The sequence below is a fragment of the Lissotriton vulgaris genome, chromosome 9, assembly GCF_964263255.1.
Source record: "Lissotriton vulgaris chromosome 9, aLisVul1.2, whole genome shotgun sequence".
In the NCBI taxonomy this organism is placed as follows: Eukaryota; Metazoa; Chordata; class Amphibia; order Caudata; family Salamandridae; genus Lissotriton; species Lissotriton vulgaris.
Window position 1 is genome coordinate 242329851 of NC_141697.1, and position 19106 is coordinate 242348956.

At 44.5% G+C, this 19106-nt stretch overlaps 1 protein-coding gene across 1 annotated transcript in view; it reads left to right on the forward strand.

Moving 5' to 3' along the window:
* Window positions 1–19106, forward strand: part of KNL1 (kinetochore scaffold 1) — a 617593-nt gene that overhangs the window by 505429 nt on the left and 93058 nt on the right. Inside the window, exons 22-23 of the mRNA XM_086937420.1 lie at window positions 6303–6371; window positions 10527–10633. Coding sequence (XP_086793546.1) covers window positions 6303–6371; window positions 10527–10633 — 176 coding nt within the window. The remainder of the gene's footprint in view (window positions 1–6302; window positions 6372–10526; window positions 10634–19106) is intronic.

A 19106-nucleotide genomic window follows, 5' to 3' on the forward strand; every position in this document is an offset into this window, starting at 1 on the left:
ACCTCCTGACTGTATGGACATAATCCGGGAGGCAAGGAAGCCCACCACAAGAGCATGCTATGCGGCGAAATGGAAGCGGTTTGTCATTTATTGTGCAGACCACAACATTAACCCGCTGGATGCATCTATTCAAAGCATCATTTGTTATCTCTTACATCTGTACAAATGTAATCTGGCCTATGCTTCCATTTGTATACATTTATCCACAATGGCTGCTTATCTCCAAAACAGACAGCACCTCTCACTTTTCAAGGTGCTTGCCATGAAAGCTTTTCTGGAAGGACTCGAACAAGTCACTCCTCCGCGGACGCCACCAGCTCCAGAGTGGAACCTCAATGTGGTCCTCACCAGGCTGATGGGTATCCCTTTTGAGCCACTGCATTCCTGCGAAATTCAGTTCTTGACATGGAAAGTGGCTTTCCTTATAGCGATTGCGTCACTACGACGAGTTAGTGAACTCCAGGCACTAATCCAAGAGACATTTATTCAGATTCATTCTAACAGGGTGGGGCTTCGCACTAACCCTAAATTCCTTCCTAAGGTAGTGTCTCAGTTCCATATCAACCAGACTATAGAACTACCTGAGTTCTACCAAAATCCAGAATCACTTGCGGAGAGAAGCTCCACACACTTGACGTCAAAAGGGCCCTAATGTACTACATTGATAGGACCAAAGATTTTAGGAAGACTAAACAACTCTTTGTTGCCTTTGTGCCACAACACAAAGGTAACCCCATTTCCAAGGCTGGTATAGCCAGGTGGATCGTTAAATGTATTCAGATCTGCTATCAGAAAGCCAAGCGCACTCTCACCATTCCACCACGCAAGTTGGGGGCCTCCATGGCTTTCCTTGGAAATATTCCTTTGGAAGACATATGTAGAGCAGCCACATGGTCTACCACGCACACATTTTCAAAACATTACTGTGTTGATGTGCACTCCAAACAGCAGGAAGCTGTAGGGCAGGCTGTTCTAAAAACACTTTTCCAAACTGCTGCAGCTGGCACGGGCGACCGCTGTTAATGGAGGGACTGCTATGTATTCTATGCACAGATATGAATTCAGCAGCCCACATGCCTCGAACCGAATATGCTACTTACCAGTATACATCTGTTCTTGGCATGTAGGGCTGCTGACATTCATATCGCCCGACCTCCTCCCCGGCGCCTGTAGCGGCTGCAGCGTTCACACATACTTCTAGCATGGTCATCATTCACTTAATTTCACTCCATCTTGGCCACAATGGCTAAAAACAATCTGAGAATGGAGTCGATGCCAATGCGCACTGTAGTCCACGGGAGGAGCCACCTATCTCGTGATACTTCGAAGACTCTTCCAGGACAACAATGTGCGATCATCCGGACCCAACAATAGGCGGCGATCTATGCACAGATATGAATGTCAGCAGCCCTACATGCCAAGAACAGATGCATACTGGTAAGTAGCATATTCGTTTTTTCCTCAAGGCCCATGTGACCTCCTCATTTCTACAACCTTCAAGTCAGAAAAGCAATCAGTGAGCCTTATTTTTCAACAAGAGAGACTGTTACAGATCGGGCATCCACATTTTCTTTACTTTAAGTTGGTCTTCAAATGTGTAATACTGTTTATCTTTCGGTTTTTCATTTGGGTACCTTTTCAGGTGTTCTTAAACTAGTGAAAGTGTTTTTTTAGGTCGAAGCGCAGCTGTCTTGTTTGCTAAAAACATCTTTCAGGCATTTGGAAAACTTATCTGGGAATGCATTCCACCCATGGCTTACCATTGGCTTTGTTTTGTAACTCACATTAGATTACTTTCTGTTTGCTGGCCCTATGGCCCTATTTGTTTTAGGCTGTCCAGCTAGCGGGAGTTTGTTCCTTCTGTTGTCCAAACCCTATGTACTGTATTCTTTTCACCAGTACTCGATTTCTGTAAACAGGCCTTTAAATCTTGTCCTCATCTAGTCACATTTGCGGTGCATTCAAAGACCGGTCAAATGTCCGGATCGGTTTCCAGAGAACTTGGTGTTTAGTTTTTTTACCCCTCCGACTTCAAAGTGAAAGGTTTTTAGTGACATCATGCTGTACTAGGGTGTGCTTGCAGAAGGATGTATATGATATATTTTTTTCTAGCACACAAAGTGTAAATGAACTGTGCATATATTTAATAATATATCAGGATTACAGAAGAGCACATTTCTGATAATTCTGAAGTATGCAAGAAACAAATATTTAAAAAATAAATCAATACATTAGGTGATTACCTTTCCACACATTATCGATTATGTGCTATATAATTTTATCAATACAATTGCAAGTCTGTGCAAATGCAATGGTCATTTCCAAGATGTGTTGTATGTAATGACAGTAATCTACCACACCATGCTTACTTCACTTTACCCCACTCTACTATGCACCACTCCACAGCCACTTCACTCTATGCCTCTCTACTCTAAGCCAATGCAATCTACCCTACGCTACTCGTTGCGCCACTCACATCTACTCTACCCCACTGCACTCTACTCAGCACCACTTTACGCCAATGCACTCTACGCCACTGCACTCTGCAGCACTACACTCTGTACCACTCCACTGTACCCTGCACCACACCACTCCACTTTACACTGCTCTACTCCATGCCACCCTGCACCACTCACCCTACTCCACACTACACTCTACTCTGTGCCACTCTACATCAATGCACTGTATACCACTACACTCAACTCCACTCTACTCTGCATCGCTCCACTCTACGCCACTGCACACTGCCATTCCACTCTAAGGCACTATAATTTATACTGCACCACTGCACTCTATGGCACTCCACTCTACTCTGAAACAGTCTACGCCGCTGCACTGTATGTCATTATATTCCCCTCTGCACCATTCTATTCTACGCCACAGTCTACCCTTTGCCACCTTACTCTTCTCTAATCTGTGCCACTTTACTCAAGAGCAATACTCCACGCCACTGCGCTCTATGCCATTCCACTCTACTATAATTTACACTGCACTGTATACCATTGGTCTCTACTCTCAAAAATCTACTCTACACCACTGCAGTCTACAACACTTTATTTCACCCAGTGCCTTCCACTCTACGCCACTTAATTCAACTCCACTGCAATCTACCCTTTGCAGCTCTACTCCACTCTAGTCTATGCTGCTGCACTCTACACTAATGCACTCTATGCCACCCTATTCTACACAAAAGAGGCACATATGATGGAAGGAATGTAGAGCAAATCAAACATTCTGCCCCAGTCATTAGATCTGGGTTAAATCCATCATTCTTTTGCTCACCTTGCCACCCCACTTCAGACCCAGCCATATGCAAATCAGTCTTGCCCCTGTGCCTCATGGGAACAGTCCAGACCGAACTGCCAAGCCAGGTCCTCCCTGGACCAGAACAAGTATCTTGGGACCAGTTTCAGGGCATCATCCCGGCTAGCTTGAATCCAGTAACACACTGGGCCCGGGACCCACGTCTGGGCATACTCGGCGCACTTAGAGTGAGAAAGCAAAAGACATACAGATGATGGACGGAATGAAGAGCAAATCAAACATTCTCCCCCAGTCAATAGTTTTAGGTTAAATCCATAGTTCGTTTTGCTCACAATGCCACCCCAGTTTAGAACCCAGCCACATGCAAATCAGTCTTGACCCTGTGCCTCATGGAAACTGTCCAGACCAAACTGCCAAGCCACAGCAATCTATTCTGCAACACTGAACTCTCCGCCACTCTACGCTGCCCCACTTTACTCTTCCCCACTGTGCTCTGTGACTGCATTCTTCGCCACTCATCTGCACTCTACGCCAAATGCTGCATTCTATGCCAATGCACTCTACGCCACTGCACTCTACCCTGCACCACTCCATGTCATTTCACTCTACACGCTATATTGTGCCACTCTACTCGACCCTGTGCGCCTCTACTCCACTCTGTACCACTAAACTCTATGCCACTGTGCTCTACGTCACTGCTCTATGCTGATGCTCTCTACCCTGCACCATGCTACAACATTACACGTCACGCCACTGAACTCTACTCTGCACCACCCTGCCACTCTTCTGCACCCTGTACCTTTACACTCTACACCACTCCAGTCCATGTCCCTCCACTCAACTCCACTGTATGCTACTCTACAAAACTGTGCTCTATTCCATGCACTGTACCCTACACCACTCCACCCTGCACCACTACATGCCACTGCACTCTACTCCACAGCAATCTGCCTTATGCCACTTTACACATTACTTGACTGTACCACTCCACACCACTTTATACTACACTACATCACTGTGCTCTGCTCCATTATTAGATGCCACATATCTCCTAAAGTGGGGAGTGATTCAATTGTGGAGGCTGGAATCAGTACTATGCCACTGCACTCTACACTGCACTACTCCATTATTCTTCACTTTACTTTGAAACAATACTCTATGCCACTGCACTCTGCCACTCTGCGCCACTGTACCTGCGCAGCGCCAGTCTACGCCACTGCACTCTGACACTCTACTCTAAACAAATGCACTCTATGCCAGTGCATTAAATTCTACTTTACTCCAAACTAATGCACTCTATGCCAACTACACTGCACCCCTGCATTCTACACCGCAACTATACTCTGCAACACTCTATGCCACTGTATGATTCGCCATTCTATTCTGCAAGACTGCACGCTATGCTAGTCAGCACCATTGCGCTCTACGTCCCTACACTGTATGCCACTCTATTCTACTATGCACCACTGTACTCTACGCCGCTGCATTTTACTCTGCACCGCTCAACTCTGTGCCACTTTACTGCACTCTATGCCAATGCACTCTACTCCACTACACACTGCTAATTTAATTTATTCTGCACCACTTCACTCCATGCCACTGCACTCTATGCCACTCTACGCCATGCCACTCTAGTCGACAACTCTACACTCTACCCTGCACCACTCCACTCTAACCTACAGCACTCCAATCAACACCACTTCACTGTACTCTGACTAAATATACTCTACTCCTCTGCAACACTTTTCTCTAAAGCAATACACTTAATGCTGCTGCACTCTAAGCCAATCTATTCTGCAACAATGTACTTTAAGTCACTTCACTCGAGTCCACTCTACTTCTCTTTATGACACTCCACTCTGACACTAATATCTACGATAATCCACCCTGAAGTTTTACTCCAGTAAACTCTCTACCACTCTACACCCTCCACTCTACAACACTCTACTCCACTCTACAACACTACCCAACTCCCTCTATACCACTACATGTCACTTTACTACATTCTGTTCTAGAACACACTACTCCACTCCACTCGGACACTGTTACTCCACTCTACCGCAATGTGCCTTTCCATTCTTATACACTACTCCAGTCTATGCCACTCCTCTCTATGACAATCTACTCCGCTCTTTGCCACTCTGCTCTCAACACTCTACGCCACTCCTCTGTTATGCACCACTCCGCGACACACTGTTACTCCACTCTACGACATTCTACACTCTCCTCCCTTCCACTCTAAGACACTACTCCCTCTACAACACTACATCATCCATGCCAACCTAGAGCACTCCACCTTATGACACTCCACGCCACTCTCCATTACCCAAGTAACTTTTAGCAATGCTGATGTACAACATGGCTAAAACATATTGGCAAAGCCAATGGCTATTGTATAGGCGAGACCTATCGGCTTTGCCAATGCTGGTTTCCAATAACCACTACTAAATTGTAAAAAGACGCTATGAGGAACACTAATGATCCGACCTTGGACAGAATAAGGAATCTGTTAAGACAGTGGACACTAAGAAGCACTGCCTTTGTAAAGAATGGGTGTAGAATGTATTTTATGAAGAGCGATGGAAGGGGTGTTTAGGCACTGAATATTTGGTACAGTGGTCTAACACAAATTGATTGGGCCCCTCTGCAGAATGTGAAAAGGGCCCCCTTACTTAGTCTTCCATATGTGTCAGATAATTAATGACCTTCTTCTGATTGGGGTCTCCTGAAGGATTAGGGGCCCCAAAAGGTTGGTTGGGGGAGGCCCCTGTGCATGCATTAAGCCCCTGATTTGATAATTACACATTAAAGTACATGAGGACAAGTACGGAAATAACTTGCAACAAGCACATTATTCCACATTTGGTATATGGGTCGTCCTTGTCTCACCAAACCAATGTAATTGCTTTGAAAAAAACAGCTGTGAAACTGCCCGATACCTAAATATTTCTATGTTCACTGGATTTCAGGGATTGTTTGTGTGCACTAGCTTTCTCCTAGCAGATGTTCTGATACCTGTTTCCTTCTTTTACCTTCAGGTGGTGCTGTTTTTAATCGCCAGCCTTGCAGAAATATTTCAGATGTGAACTTTGAATCCCTATTAGATGGTAAGACTAGGAACCAAATGTACAAGCTTAGTTGCTCTATATTGACCTATGGGTACTAACAACCGTTATAACATTTGTACAGTCCTTTAACCAACTGTAATAAACTTCTTTTCATGTAGTTCAGTGGCATTTAATGGCAATGCTGTAATTTGTGCGCTTGTATTTAGAGAAACTACAGATCCCGCTGCGTTTCTCCCTTCCCACCGTATTTGCAGAGCAACTCTAGTCTTTCCTTGTGAGGTCTGGAACGGAACCTGCAATGGCAGACATTATGCCCTCTGATCCTCCTCAGGATCATGTCTTCATCAGAGTAACCAGTGACCTTAATCTTCCCGATCTTTGGTTGATTTGTACAGCAATCCAGAAGAGATCCATGGAGCTAGCCCCCTCTTCTTTTATGAAATCTTGATTGATTTTGCTGGAAGATTGATGGCTTATAAAGAAGACACATCTACTGATTGTTTTCTTAGAGGTTATTGTGACACACACCACTAAATGTGCATCACTGCTCTGCCTTGTTTCTCCTCCAATCTATTTCAATGGCCTTAAAAGCTTTTGGTCTCTTGTTGTGAATACTCTGACAAGGTTTGGAGTATTTCCACCCTAAAAATATCTTTAAATTGCAGTTAAAAAATGAATCCCTCCTTCTTATTGACTAACTCTGATTGGAGACCATTGGTCGTAGCTAATGATTTTTCCCTACATTTGTTAATTATGCTATCATCTAGGGATTGCATGCATTTACGATTCACCTGCTGGCCAGGTCCTTTTTATCTGAAAGGAAATTTCTTTTCTGTTATCTAGAAGACTATACATTTGTTTTTGTTTTTTTCTGTTTTGAGTGAATGCTGAAACATTGTTTTCTAAATTCTAAACAGTTTCTAAAATATTGTTTCAGTTTTCTTCCAACTGGCTTACTGTTTTAATTTCTTGTCTTATAAATATACTAGCAGCCCGTCCCAACCGTGTCTGGGAGCAACAGGCTTCCCCGCCCGCCCCGACATTGTCAGAAGCCCGGGCCTCCGCCCGGTACGTCCTCCGCCTGCCCCGACCCCCGCCTGCTCTGACCCCCGCCTGCCCCGACACGGGTCCCCTTACCTCTTCCGCCGCTCCTCCCGCCTGTCCGCTGCTCGCACCGCCACTGCCTTGTCTGCTGCTCCTCACGTCACCGCTCCTCCCCCGCGCCATGTCCGCCGCTCCCTTACCTCAGCCGCCGCTCCTGCAGCCTGTCCGCTGCTCGCACCGCCGCTGGCCTGTCCGCTGCTCCTCACGTCACCGCTCCTCCCATGCGCTATGTCCGCCGCTCCTTGTCGCGCTCCTGTACGCCGCTCCTCCCCGCGCTCCTGACGTGAGCACGCACGTCGCGGCCGGCGCTACTTCAGAGGGACTACTTTTTTTGTTACTGTAAATTTTTTAAATAACGTTTTCAAAAAAAATGTATATAGCCTATAACCATCTACACACCCTGACGAATCCAACGGTGTATCGGGTGTGTGGATTGGCGCTGTGGTTCCCGAGTTTACCCGCCTCAAAGGCTGAAAGTTCTTCCTTTATTATAGTAGTATAGATTACTATCTAGCTACCACTGTAACGTCACATTTTGTATTATACTAATGCATCATCTTTAGTTGCTGCACTGGGTTGGAGCATACAAATGATTTAGTATTACCTTAAAAACAACTGCTCTTTCTGAGCATGACATCTCGTGTCAGAACTTCCTGGGTCTACAGCATGAGAATTTAACCTGTATATTTTACCCTGAAGATAACCCCAAAAATGATTTGCCTGGGTAATGTAAAGGCATACAGGCCTACTTTAACTACTTTCCGCAATGAGGTCTCTGTTTACTGTGAGCTCATTTTTCAATGTTTTATTAAATGTTTGATTAGCAAGTGATTTGTTTTCAGGCTGAGTTTTACCAACAAAATGATATTTAGTTAGAATAATGGATACATTGGAGCTCCAACCTATACACAGTGGTCTTCACAAGTCTACCAATTTTGGAGGAGACCTGAAAAGCTAGCATTCTTTGGTATCTTGGAGGTCTGTCTTTGAAAGAGTTGTTTATTAAAATCCACAGGCAGTAATTGATGCTTTCTCAATGAATGGCAACGTTTCAGCCCCTAGGTAACTTAATGTACCTCACATAGACTGTTTCTGGGATGAGGAGAAGCTTGCATTCTCTCCACCGCTTCATCCATGTAAGGCAGAAGAGAGGCTGCACAGGCTAGTTCCAAGAAGAGCACTCTTTGCATCTCAAGGAACACTGAAACAGCATGGTATGTTCTTCTAATGCCAAGAAGTAACTAAACAGATAGGATCTTGCTAGACATTAACTTGTATTCAGTAGTGTCTTGAGGCATGCAACAAACCTCCACCTGAGAGGACAGTGCTGCTCTTTCAATGGTAAAATGTGCAATTAGTTTATAGTGAGACACCATTTAATAATGCTTGCACAGTGGTCATTTGGTCTTAAGACCCTAGAAACATAGTTAGGAACGTCCGTGACCCAACATATCTTTGAGCTGTATTCAAACATGTTTGGTATTGCAGAAAAAATCTTTCAGTGATAAAGAATCTGCATAGTTTCTATTGGAAGAAAAGAGCAGGTACCATTTATAATGTATCAAGATATGATCTTCATCAGAAGCAATATGACTGAAATGTGAGTAACTGTTTATGCTCACTGATGAGGATATGGGCACCACTTTTCTCCAAATAGAGGGTTTAAGAAATCCATTTTCAGCTGTCTATGGTACTAAAGCTCACATTGTGCAAACTGACTCCACTGCTTAGCACTTTAGCGAGGAAAGGGGATGGTAAGTTTGTGGCTATAGCATGTCTGAAGTAGTTCCTGGTAAATGAAGGCACCCTGAAATTGTAACCTTCCCATGTTCATTTCTTGAGAACTACCATTTCCTGGTATGATTACAGTCTCTATCTTGTGATAGGAAATGGCATGCAAATTTGGTTGTTTTATTGTAAGCCAAGTCATGAAGGTTTGGGTAAAAATATGTTGCTAGTGTTAGGCATTCCATTCACCACTTATCCTTGTTCTTAGCGAGTAATTCTTAAAAGGGACGGGTAAGCCTATAGATGGTATTGCAGCTCGATGTGCACTTTGACTCAAACTCTTGGTTGCTGCTGTTCTATTACAAAGTAGGCACAACCTAGATGTTTTAGGTTGGATTGTTACTTTTGGAGAAGGGTTAGGACAAATATCGTTTTCTTGCTCTGTATTGGCACAATAAGCAAAATATTATTAGATGGAATGCAGCCTAGTAATTACCAATGGGTAAGATTAATTCAAGCATTCCATCCAATACTTTATGTTCTTATTAGAATCAAACATGCCCAAATGTCAAAGAAGGGCTGAACAGTTACAAGGTTAAAGCTAATTTAGACACTTCTCCCTCTCCAACCACACCTGTCTAAAAAGAAGTTTAATCCTGGATGCGTCCAGTGGGCCCAATATGTATTCTACATCAGATTCTATAGTACCCCGGTGCAGTTTTGGTGGCGGTTACCAAAGGTTGCGTGCAAACCTAGGAAGTGATATGCTGGTAGGAGTCAAAGTAAGCCCAGTGTCGTCATAAAATTCAAGACCGTGCTGTCACTCATGCCTTCAATTTAAAACCGCAGATAGATCAGCAAACAAAAGCAAAGGCTTCCAGTAAGTGTAGGCACAAAGCCCTTGTGAAATATTTTTCAAAAAATGTTTTTGGGGGTGTTACTGCCATTCTTAATGATACATTGAATAATTGCTACCAGAACACACAATCGTTTCCCTGCTTGACTCCTCATAGTCTGTTTACTCCTCCTCACTTAAAGAGAAACATGCAAACTGTATCCTCTGCCAATCACAAAGAACCTCAGGCCCACAGTTTGGAAATGAATGAGTTTTAAAGAACTGTGATTCAAGACAAAATTCTGGCTTTTTCACTCTTTTTGAAGTTCAGCAGTTCGCCTGGGCCTACCTGATCCCACTTTAGATTGTGGGTTCATATATATGTGTTATCTCTTGGCTTTTTGATTTGACTTAGCAAAGTGCCATTTTCCAAGCTGTTTTGTAAGGCCTGAGCTAGCCACCAATTGAAGCAAAATTCTTATATGGAGGGTATTGTTATTTGTACTGTTATCTGTCTCCTTGCACAGGTGAAAGTGCTCCACCCTCCTCCCTTCTTGTTCAGCGTCTTATCTTCAAGTTTATTGATAAATTATCTTTGCCTGAGAATTACAAGACAACGCAACAGATGCCACAGGTAACGCAAATTAATTTTTGATAAATTGAGTTTCTCTTTAAACTAATCAATGTGAAAAAGTCAATTGTATATTTTACATTTGAAAAATGTATATTCAAACAATTATGTTTTTATTTAAAAAGTATAAGCAATACATACCCACTCTGTCCTACTATCATTTCAGATACGCAGTATTCTGAAGAATACCTTTCCCGTAGATTTTCCACCTTATAAACATTCCTTCCAGGCTTCAGAATGGTCTGGAAATCTATTTCCCCAGCACCGACTCCAGGTTCAACTCTACTTCCAGTTATAACGTTACTGGGGTATATTAGGTGCCAACTGGCATGCTGATGTCATTTCCATTTGTTTTGCGTTTCATAAATATGTTCTGGTGCTTTCTCTAAGTCTCTCACTGACTTAGTTGCTGTTGAAAACTGAGAATTTGGTCAAAGACCTTAACGGGCCTCAAGATATAAGTCTTGCAGATATTTGAACAAGATGATGTCCCTTCTAAGGGGAAGAATAGTCCAATCAAAGCACTGCTCTATGATCATTCGAGACCTTACCCAGCACAGCCCGAAGTCAATGGGTACGCCACCTATGGAGTCACCTCCAGCGTTTGTCACGTATTCAGTAGAAAGAAGTATTATCTGTGTGACAATGTGAGAAGTCGGGGCTTCCTTCAGCAGTGAACCGCTATGTGAGCCTCTCACCATGGTTTCTCCATTTATAAGGGATTTTTGGCTCTGATTCAGGTGCCTTTGCTATGGAATAGAAGGTCTGTGGCCGGATGGAGGATACTAATTATACTACTTATGCTGGCCTTTATTTGGATCTATAGTATCAGTGTCCTAGACAAATCTCCAATATGGGACATTTTTCAACCCCATTGGCCTCTTTTGGAGAAGGGTTCATCTTTCACAACAGTTGTTGAGAAAGTGATGGAGGCCTTGGATTTGAATTACCTTCAGTAGAAGTGAAGTGGAACATTCTGACAGAAATTTGCAGTTCTCCAGTTTCTGTGTAGTGCTTGTTTCCTTTCAATGCAGCTAGCCTAGACCCTATATTGGTTGCTTGCGAGAAATCTTTTTCAACGTATACATGAGCCCCCTCGCAACCATCGCTCGCCAACACAACCTCAACATCATCTCCTATGCAGACGACACCCAACTGATCCTTTCACTCACCAAAGACCCCAACACCGCCAAAACCAACCTACATGAAGGCATGAAAGAAGTAGCAGAGTGGATGAAGCACAGCCGTCTGAAACTGAACTCGGACAAAACAGAAGTCCTTATCTTAGGCACCTCCCCCTCCGCTTGGGATGACTCTTGGTGGCCTGAGGCCCTTGGAAAAGCACCCATCCCGACGGACCACGCACGCAACCTGGGTGTCATCCTGGACTCCTCTCTCTCGATGAACAGACAAGTCAACGCAGTCTCATCTTCATGCTTCAACATCCTCCGCATGCTCAAAAAAACATTTCGCTGGATCCCCACCGAAACCAGAAAGACAGTCACCCATGCACTGGTTACAAGTCGCCTGGACTACGGAAACACCCTATACTCCGGTATCACCGCAAAACTCCAGAAAAAACTCCAACGCATCCAGAACGCTTCAGCCAGACTCATACTAGACATCCCACGCAAAGACCATATCTCTAGCCACCTGAAAAACCTCCACTGGCTCCCCGTCAATAAGAGGATTACTTTCCGACTCCTAACCCACGCCCACAAAGCACTCTACGAACTTGGACCCGAATGCCTCAACACTCGACTTTCCTTCTACGCCCCCCCCTCGCCAGCTTCGATCTTCCAACCTAGCCCTTGCTACCATTCCTCGCATCAATAAAACCACCATGGGAGGTAGATCCTTCTCCTACCTTGCAGCTAAAACCTGGAACTCTCTCCCCACCCACCTACGTCTCACACAGAACCACCTAGCATTCAGAAAGCAACTTAAAACCTGGATATTCGACAAGTAACTCCCTTCCCCCTCCCCAAGCGCCTTGAGACCCTCTGGGTATGTAGCGCGCTATATACATTTCTGACTTGACTTTACTTGGGAATAGTATTCTATAGGAAGGTCACTAGATACCAAGTCAACTCGAAGTAACCTACACTTTTGGTCCTCTTGCCCATCACTGGAGTGTCTGGTGGTTTAGATATCTTTGCTGAAGCAGAACATGAGGGTCCTTCTGTGGCCCCTCCAAATAGAATCCAGAAAACGTCATACTTTGAAACGTAACATTTGTTTACTCCAGCAGCTTGGCTTTATACGCAGCTAATGACACTGGCATTTTGTACTGCTGTGTCCATGCTTTAAGGTAACTAGCAAAACTCATTGTCATCAGCCTGCCATAGCACATAATTAGGCCATTCTTTGACCAGTGAGTGATGAACTGGATGCATGAAAAGTGATAACGAAATGTGGCTTTGACTCTATGGTCAGTGGATGGGTGGGGCTGTCCTGCTACAGCAGCTTGTTTGGAAGTATTTCACTTGATTTTTGGAGTATGTCTAGGTTACACTACGTGAGATGCACTTTGAGGGAGAATGATTTGGAGAAAATGCAGATTCTTCCTTGGAATGCTTCAAGAACAGCGGGGTGAGAGCCTGAGCCCGGACCCGACTTTCCCCGCATGCCAGTTCCACCCACAGTGTAAGAAATTCTTGGTTATGAGGCCCTGGCAGTGGCATCTGTCTTATCCTGCTCAAATGCGTCAGCAGACGTATTGCTACTTTTGGAATGAGGGGAGTCTAGAAGATGGCAGCCTCAGCAGATTCAGTTCTCACTGCCTCTAAATCCCTTTAACTTCCCCCTCATGCCACTATCTTCTGGTTGAGGATCCACTATTTTGTCACCACTTGGGAGGTGATCCTGTTGGACTGCTGAATCATTCAGCTGATGTCCTTCTCTTCCTAGTTTCCCTGTCTGACACCCCTGTCCCCACTACCTCGGCCCTTCCCCTAACTCTCCTGACCACTCCCTTCCCTGAACACCGTCCATCCCTCCCTGAAGAGCATTCTTGTCGACTCACACTGAGAGCAGAGAAACTTATTGTTAAAAGGAGCCATAGGAGTTATGCTTCCAAATGAGGGGCACAGGTAATTTCTTTGTCCTTCTTGGGGACTGGAAAGTAATAGGCCCAAGGCCTATTCTTGATCCTGGCCTTCTGTACCTGTTTACTTGGAAAAACAAGTTCAAAAGGCTGGGTCTGAGTCGTTTGATCCTGTTGGCCTTGAACTCTAGAGAAGACAAGTAACTTCTCTGTTTTGTACTGCATCATCTTGATGATGACTTTAGGAAGCATCGGTATTGATCGAAAAGTGTACGCGAATGAATTTGACCAGTCGATCAAAAGAGTATTACCCCTAGATCTGGGCTAAGTCGTGGCATTTCTCGTTTTCTCCTCTTGATGAACAAAACTTTTTATAGTATGCCCCGGTCATATAAGATATTTTCTAGAACGGTGCTATGGCATTCCCATTTGTGGTGCTCTAGCAAATGTATTTTTATTTTGTAGCCCTGGCAGCAAATGTCTGAATTTATTTTGCAGCCCTGGAAGATCAGAGAGATGTTCCTCCATAATGCCCATTACCACATCCGCTGTGCTTCCCTTGACATCAATCTGAATTTGGTGCTCCCTCCCCCACTTGTTGATACAATGCATGGTGGTAGTGCTATCCATTAGGATAAGCACCTTTTTTGCTAATACGGATGGAAAAAATTACTTCAGAACTAGATGGACCGCTCTCAGCTGCAGCACATTGATGTGGGAGAGTTTTTCTTCCGGAACCTATTTGCCCTGATTTGAAAGGTTTCCAAGTGCACTCCCCAGCCCTAAAGCGATCCATTTGTTTTACTTGATTGGGTTTGGAAGTTTCTGGAATGGAACTCGCCTCAGTTGATTTGTTCTGCTGCACAACTACACACGAGAGACTGGATGGTCAAGATGTTCAAAGTGAGTGTCTGATTCCAGTCTCTTGTCACTGGTCTTGCAGTCATTATTGAAATGGTCACAAATACAGTCTAGCATGGGAACAAAAAACAATCCAGAATCTATACTACCTAAAAGAGATGACACTTTTCTGACCGATGGGAGCTGCTGTTACATTCAGAGAAGAAAACTTCATACATAAGGATGACAGTCTTTTCTCTGAAGGAGATACTATTGCCTGGAATTAGCCTATTGTATCTTCTGTGGTATCTTATCGCCTGACCAGGTTGAAGGATCGATTTTACTTGATTGAGCTGAAAAGCAAGGTTGCCAGAAGAGTGAGAATGTAGCTCCTACACTGCTGAAGTTTTGATGCAGAGTTGGCTTTCACCGGTGAGCCATCTAATTATGGGTAGACCCTCGCTCTCAGTATTACCATTATGCCTTGCATTTAAAAAAAGCTCTTGGGGCAGACTTCAGGCGAAAGTAGCGACTCAAAATTGATAGCGAGAGTAAGACAGTTAAAGCAGAGAACATTTCTATGTGTTTTGAAGATAAGGATGTGAAAATAAGCATCCCCCAGGTCTATCAATGACATTAAATTCGAGAAGATGGGGGTAAAATCTGATGGAGAGTCAACATTATACATTTTTCCCTCTTCACCCCTTTATTTGTGAAGTTGGGATCCAGTATGGGGTGAAATTCTAGGTTTTGAATTCTTTTCTAGACCAAAAAGTAATACGAATAAATCCCTCTATTTCTCTGAGACTTCTGGGCTTTTTTTGTCACTCCCTTTCTCAGTAGAATCTTTAGTTCTTGAGGTAGTGTGGGGATGTCTGGACATCTTCGGTGGTATGGACGGAGTTGAAGAACTGAATCTGTTGTACTATTTTAGTTTCTCAGCACTAGTTGTTGTTTACTTTCTGTCATGAGGGAAAATAGTTGCAAATATTCCCTCTCAGTTAGGGTGCAGTTTGATGGTGGCAGAGTGAGGCAGTCGTTGCTTCACAGGAGTGGCTTTGCCAGCAGTCATGGAATGTTTTTTTTCAGTTTCATTTTAAAATATTGTTTTGATTGCTGTTCTTGCTACTAAAGTTGTTCCTGTCTTTTCCAAAAGGAAATATAAGAACACAGCTGGCCTTTCCTGTAAGCCTTCAATTGGGACCTCTTTTCCAAACCTGCACTTTGAGTCTGACTTTTATCATTCTGTGAAGCTCTTCATATGTGTGTGAGCCAGAGTAAAGAACCTGAGAAAGGCATAGCCAGAATCGTCTTGTGTATGAGAAGATAGAAAGATGAGCTTAAACGGGGAGCTGTGCCTCATAGATACTCCTTATAAATGTCTCTTCCTGCCCTTGGCTCCACTTATGGCCTGATCAGATATCATTATTCTTTCTAGAAAGATGCTCTTGAAATATTCCCTATTCTCCTCAGAAACTCTGTAGAGGAATCAGCTTTGAGTTCCACAGCTCCTTCTTGCAACAACTGAGTAGTTCAGTGAGACTGACGACCTTCAACGCTGTGGAGGAAGTGGTGCAAACAATTTGACAAATTTGTCCATCTTCTTGCTGCCTTTTTCTTGAGGAGCAGAGGAGGCCAAACCATATGCTTTGTAGCCCGAAACCACCAAGAATCAGGATCTGGAATAGAGGAAAGTGGGTTGCAGGTTGGAAAGGGTATGTTGGAGGTTCTCCCCACAAATCCATGTGCATGTGTTGATGGCATGCTGTGTATCCAAATATTTTCAATATAAACAGGTAAACCATAAACCTGAAAGAATACCAGGCGCAATGGAGGAGCATAGGGAGCCACATATTTGGTAATTCTGCGTTACTCTTGTAACGCGGAATTACTTATAAATTCCATCTGCAGAATTAATCTGCAGTATAGTTGTAAGTTTCTGAAGGAGGCTGGAAGAGAGAGCAGGCCCTCAATGTTTAAGAATCACTGCAGATTGAAGTTTATTCTGCAGTGGTTTTTAACCAAAGAGGGACTGCTCCCTCCTGCGGCCATCATTCAAAACCACTGCAGTACATACATCTTGGTGCTTTTACATACTCTGCAGTAATTACTGCAGCGTATGCAAGGTTGCCGAGGTATATATTCACCCCAGTGCTTACCCCTCTGCACCATTACATACTCTGCACTGATTAAAGCAGAGTATTTAAGGGTGCCTAGTTTATGCACTGCAGAGTGACATGCACTGGTTTCTAAAGTTTAACAAGCATTTGCAATGCAATAGGTCTCGCATTATGAAAGTTTGAGCTATTGGTCTTGTAAATGACAATTTTTTTATTTATGTGTTGGTTTTGAAAATAGCGAAATTAATAGCTTTGCCATTTACAATGCCAATACTTTTATCTTTTGCAAATGTGACACCTATAGCATTTGTAATGCAACATGTTTTGTATTTACATGACTTAGATGTATTGATATTACAAATAACAATGGCTTTTAATTTTTTTAAATACATAATACTTAAATAAAAGTTATTGTAATTTATAATGGCAATAGCTTAAACTTTTGTAAATAACTTTTGTGAGGATTATTTTCAGTGTATTTTATTGTGACGAAAATCCAAGAACAGAAGTGAAATATTAACATCTTTGTGACATTTGTAATAAATCTTGAAACATTGAGAGAACATATTTGAACCAGTTGATGTTGAATGGTTGCACAGATTGATACTGTGGTGGCGACGAGTGATGCTGTGGCGTTCAGTGATGCTGTGGTAGCGCATATTGATGTTGTGGTGCCCCTGAGTGATGCTGTGGTGCCCCTGAGTGATGCTGTGGTGCCCCTGAGTGATGCTGTGGTGCCCCTGAGTGATGCTGTGGTGCCCCTGAGTGATGCTGTGGTGCCCCTGAGTGATGCTGTGGTGCCCCTGAGTGATGCTGTGGTGCCCCTGAGTGATGCTGTGGTGCCCCTGAGTGATGCTGTGGTGCCCCTGAGTGATGCTGTGGTGCCCCTGAGTGATGCTGTGGTGCCCCTGAGTGATGCGATAGAGGGAGTGAGGGCGATAGAGGGAGTGAGGGCGATAGAGGGAGTGAGGGTGATAGAGGGAGTGAGGGCGATAGAGTGAGGGCGATAGAGGGAGGGAGGGCGATGGAGGGAGTGAGGGCGATGGAGGGAGGGAGGGCGATGGAGGGAGGGCGATGGAGGGAGGGAGGGCGATGGAGGGAGGGAGGGCGATGGAGGGAGGGAGGGCGATGGAGCGAGGGAGGGCGATGGAGCGAGGGAGGGCGATGGATTGATAGATAGAGCGAGGGAGGGCGATGGATTGATAGATAGAGCGAGGGAGGGCGATGGATTGGTAGAGTGTGGGCGGTAGAGTGGTAGAGGTATGTGAGAGGGTGAAAGGGTGGGTGAGGGGGTGTGAGGGTGAGGGGGTGTGGGTTGTGTGGATGAGTGAGGGAGGTGAGGGTGTGTGAGGGGGTGTGAGGCTGAGAGGGTGTGAAGGTGAGGATGAGGGGGTGTGTGAGGGTGAGGGGGGGTGTGAGGGTGAGGGGGTGTGTGAGGGTGTGTGTGAGGGTGAGGGGGGGTGTGAGGGTGAGGGGGTGTGTGAGGGTGAGGGGGTGTGTGAGGGTAAGTGAGGGTGAGAGGGTAAGTGAGGGTGAGAGGGTAAGTGAGGGTGAGGGGGTGTGAGGGGGTGAGAGTGTGTGTGAGGTGAGAGATGAGGGTATGTAAGGGTGAGGGGGTGGTGTGAGGTTGAGGGGGTGTGAGGGTGTGTGGGGGTGAGGGGATGTGAGGGTGGGTGAGGGGATGTGAGGGTGAGGATGAGGGGGTGTGAGGGTGAGGATGAGGGGGTGTGAGGGTGACCCAGATTGAAGAGTCAAAGATGAAGTTGTGGGTGCTTAAATTTGGCAATAAAGCAAAATTCGTGTTCATATGTGGTAATCTGCTTACTAACACTGTATGCGTCACCTTGATTCTGAGGTCAACACAGCTTCAATGTTGCCCAATATCACATATGAGGTCTCAGACAGGTCTAGCTTTACAGCCAAAAGCACACTGCATGCTGGGACTTGTAGTTTCACTGTTAACAGCTTAAGTATAGGTTAATAAATCTCAGCATGCAAAGAGCTGTTGTATAAAAAAGGGCTGAACTGGCTGAACTTATCACACTTCATGTGGTCCTTCTTGGCAGCAGTAATATGAATAATTGGCAAGTGCAATAGGTTTAGCCAAAGGCACAACTCGATCTCTGGCTATGTCAATTGTTTCGCCTATGTTGTTGTGAATGAGCAAAAATAAAAAAAGTGCTTGTTTTCCAATGGCGAGAGGCATTTCCAAAAAACGCCCAAAAAACAAAGAAAATAAGCACATGCCCATCTCGCATGTGCATGTATCTGTCAAGTGACACCAGTGTGATGACGTGTACGTCATGATGCAGTAGCCATTTAAAAAACAAGATGTTGAGCTGACCCCGAAATGCGGACTTTGTTCCCCAGCTCTAAAGTCAGCGGCTTTGGCTATTATGCCACATCCTCTACTTCAATTTCCATAACAGCAAATTGTAAACATATTTTTAAAATAAATAAATACATTTAT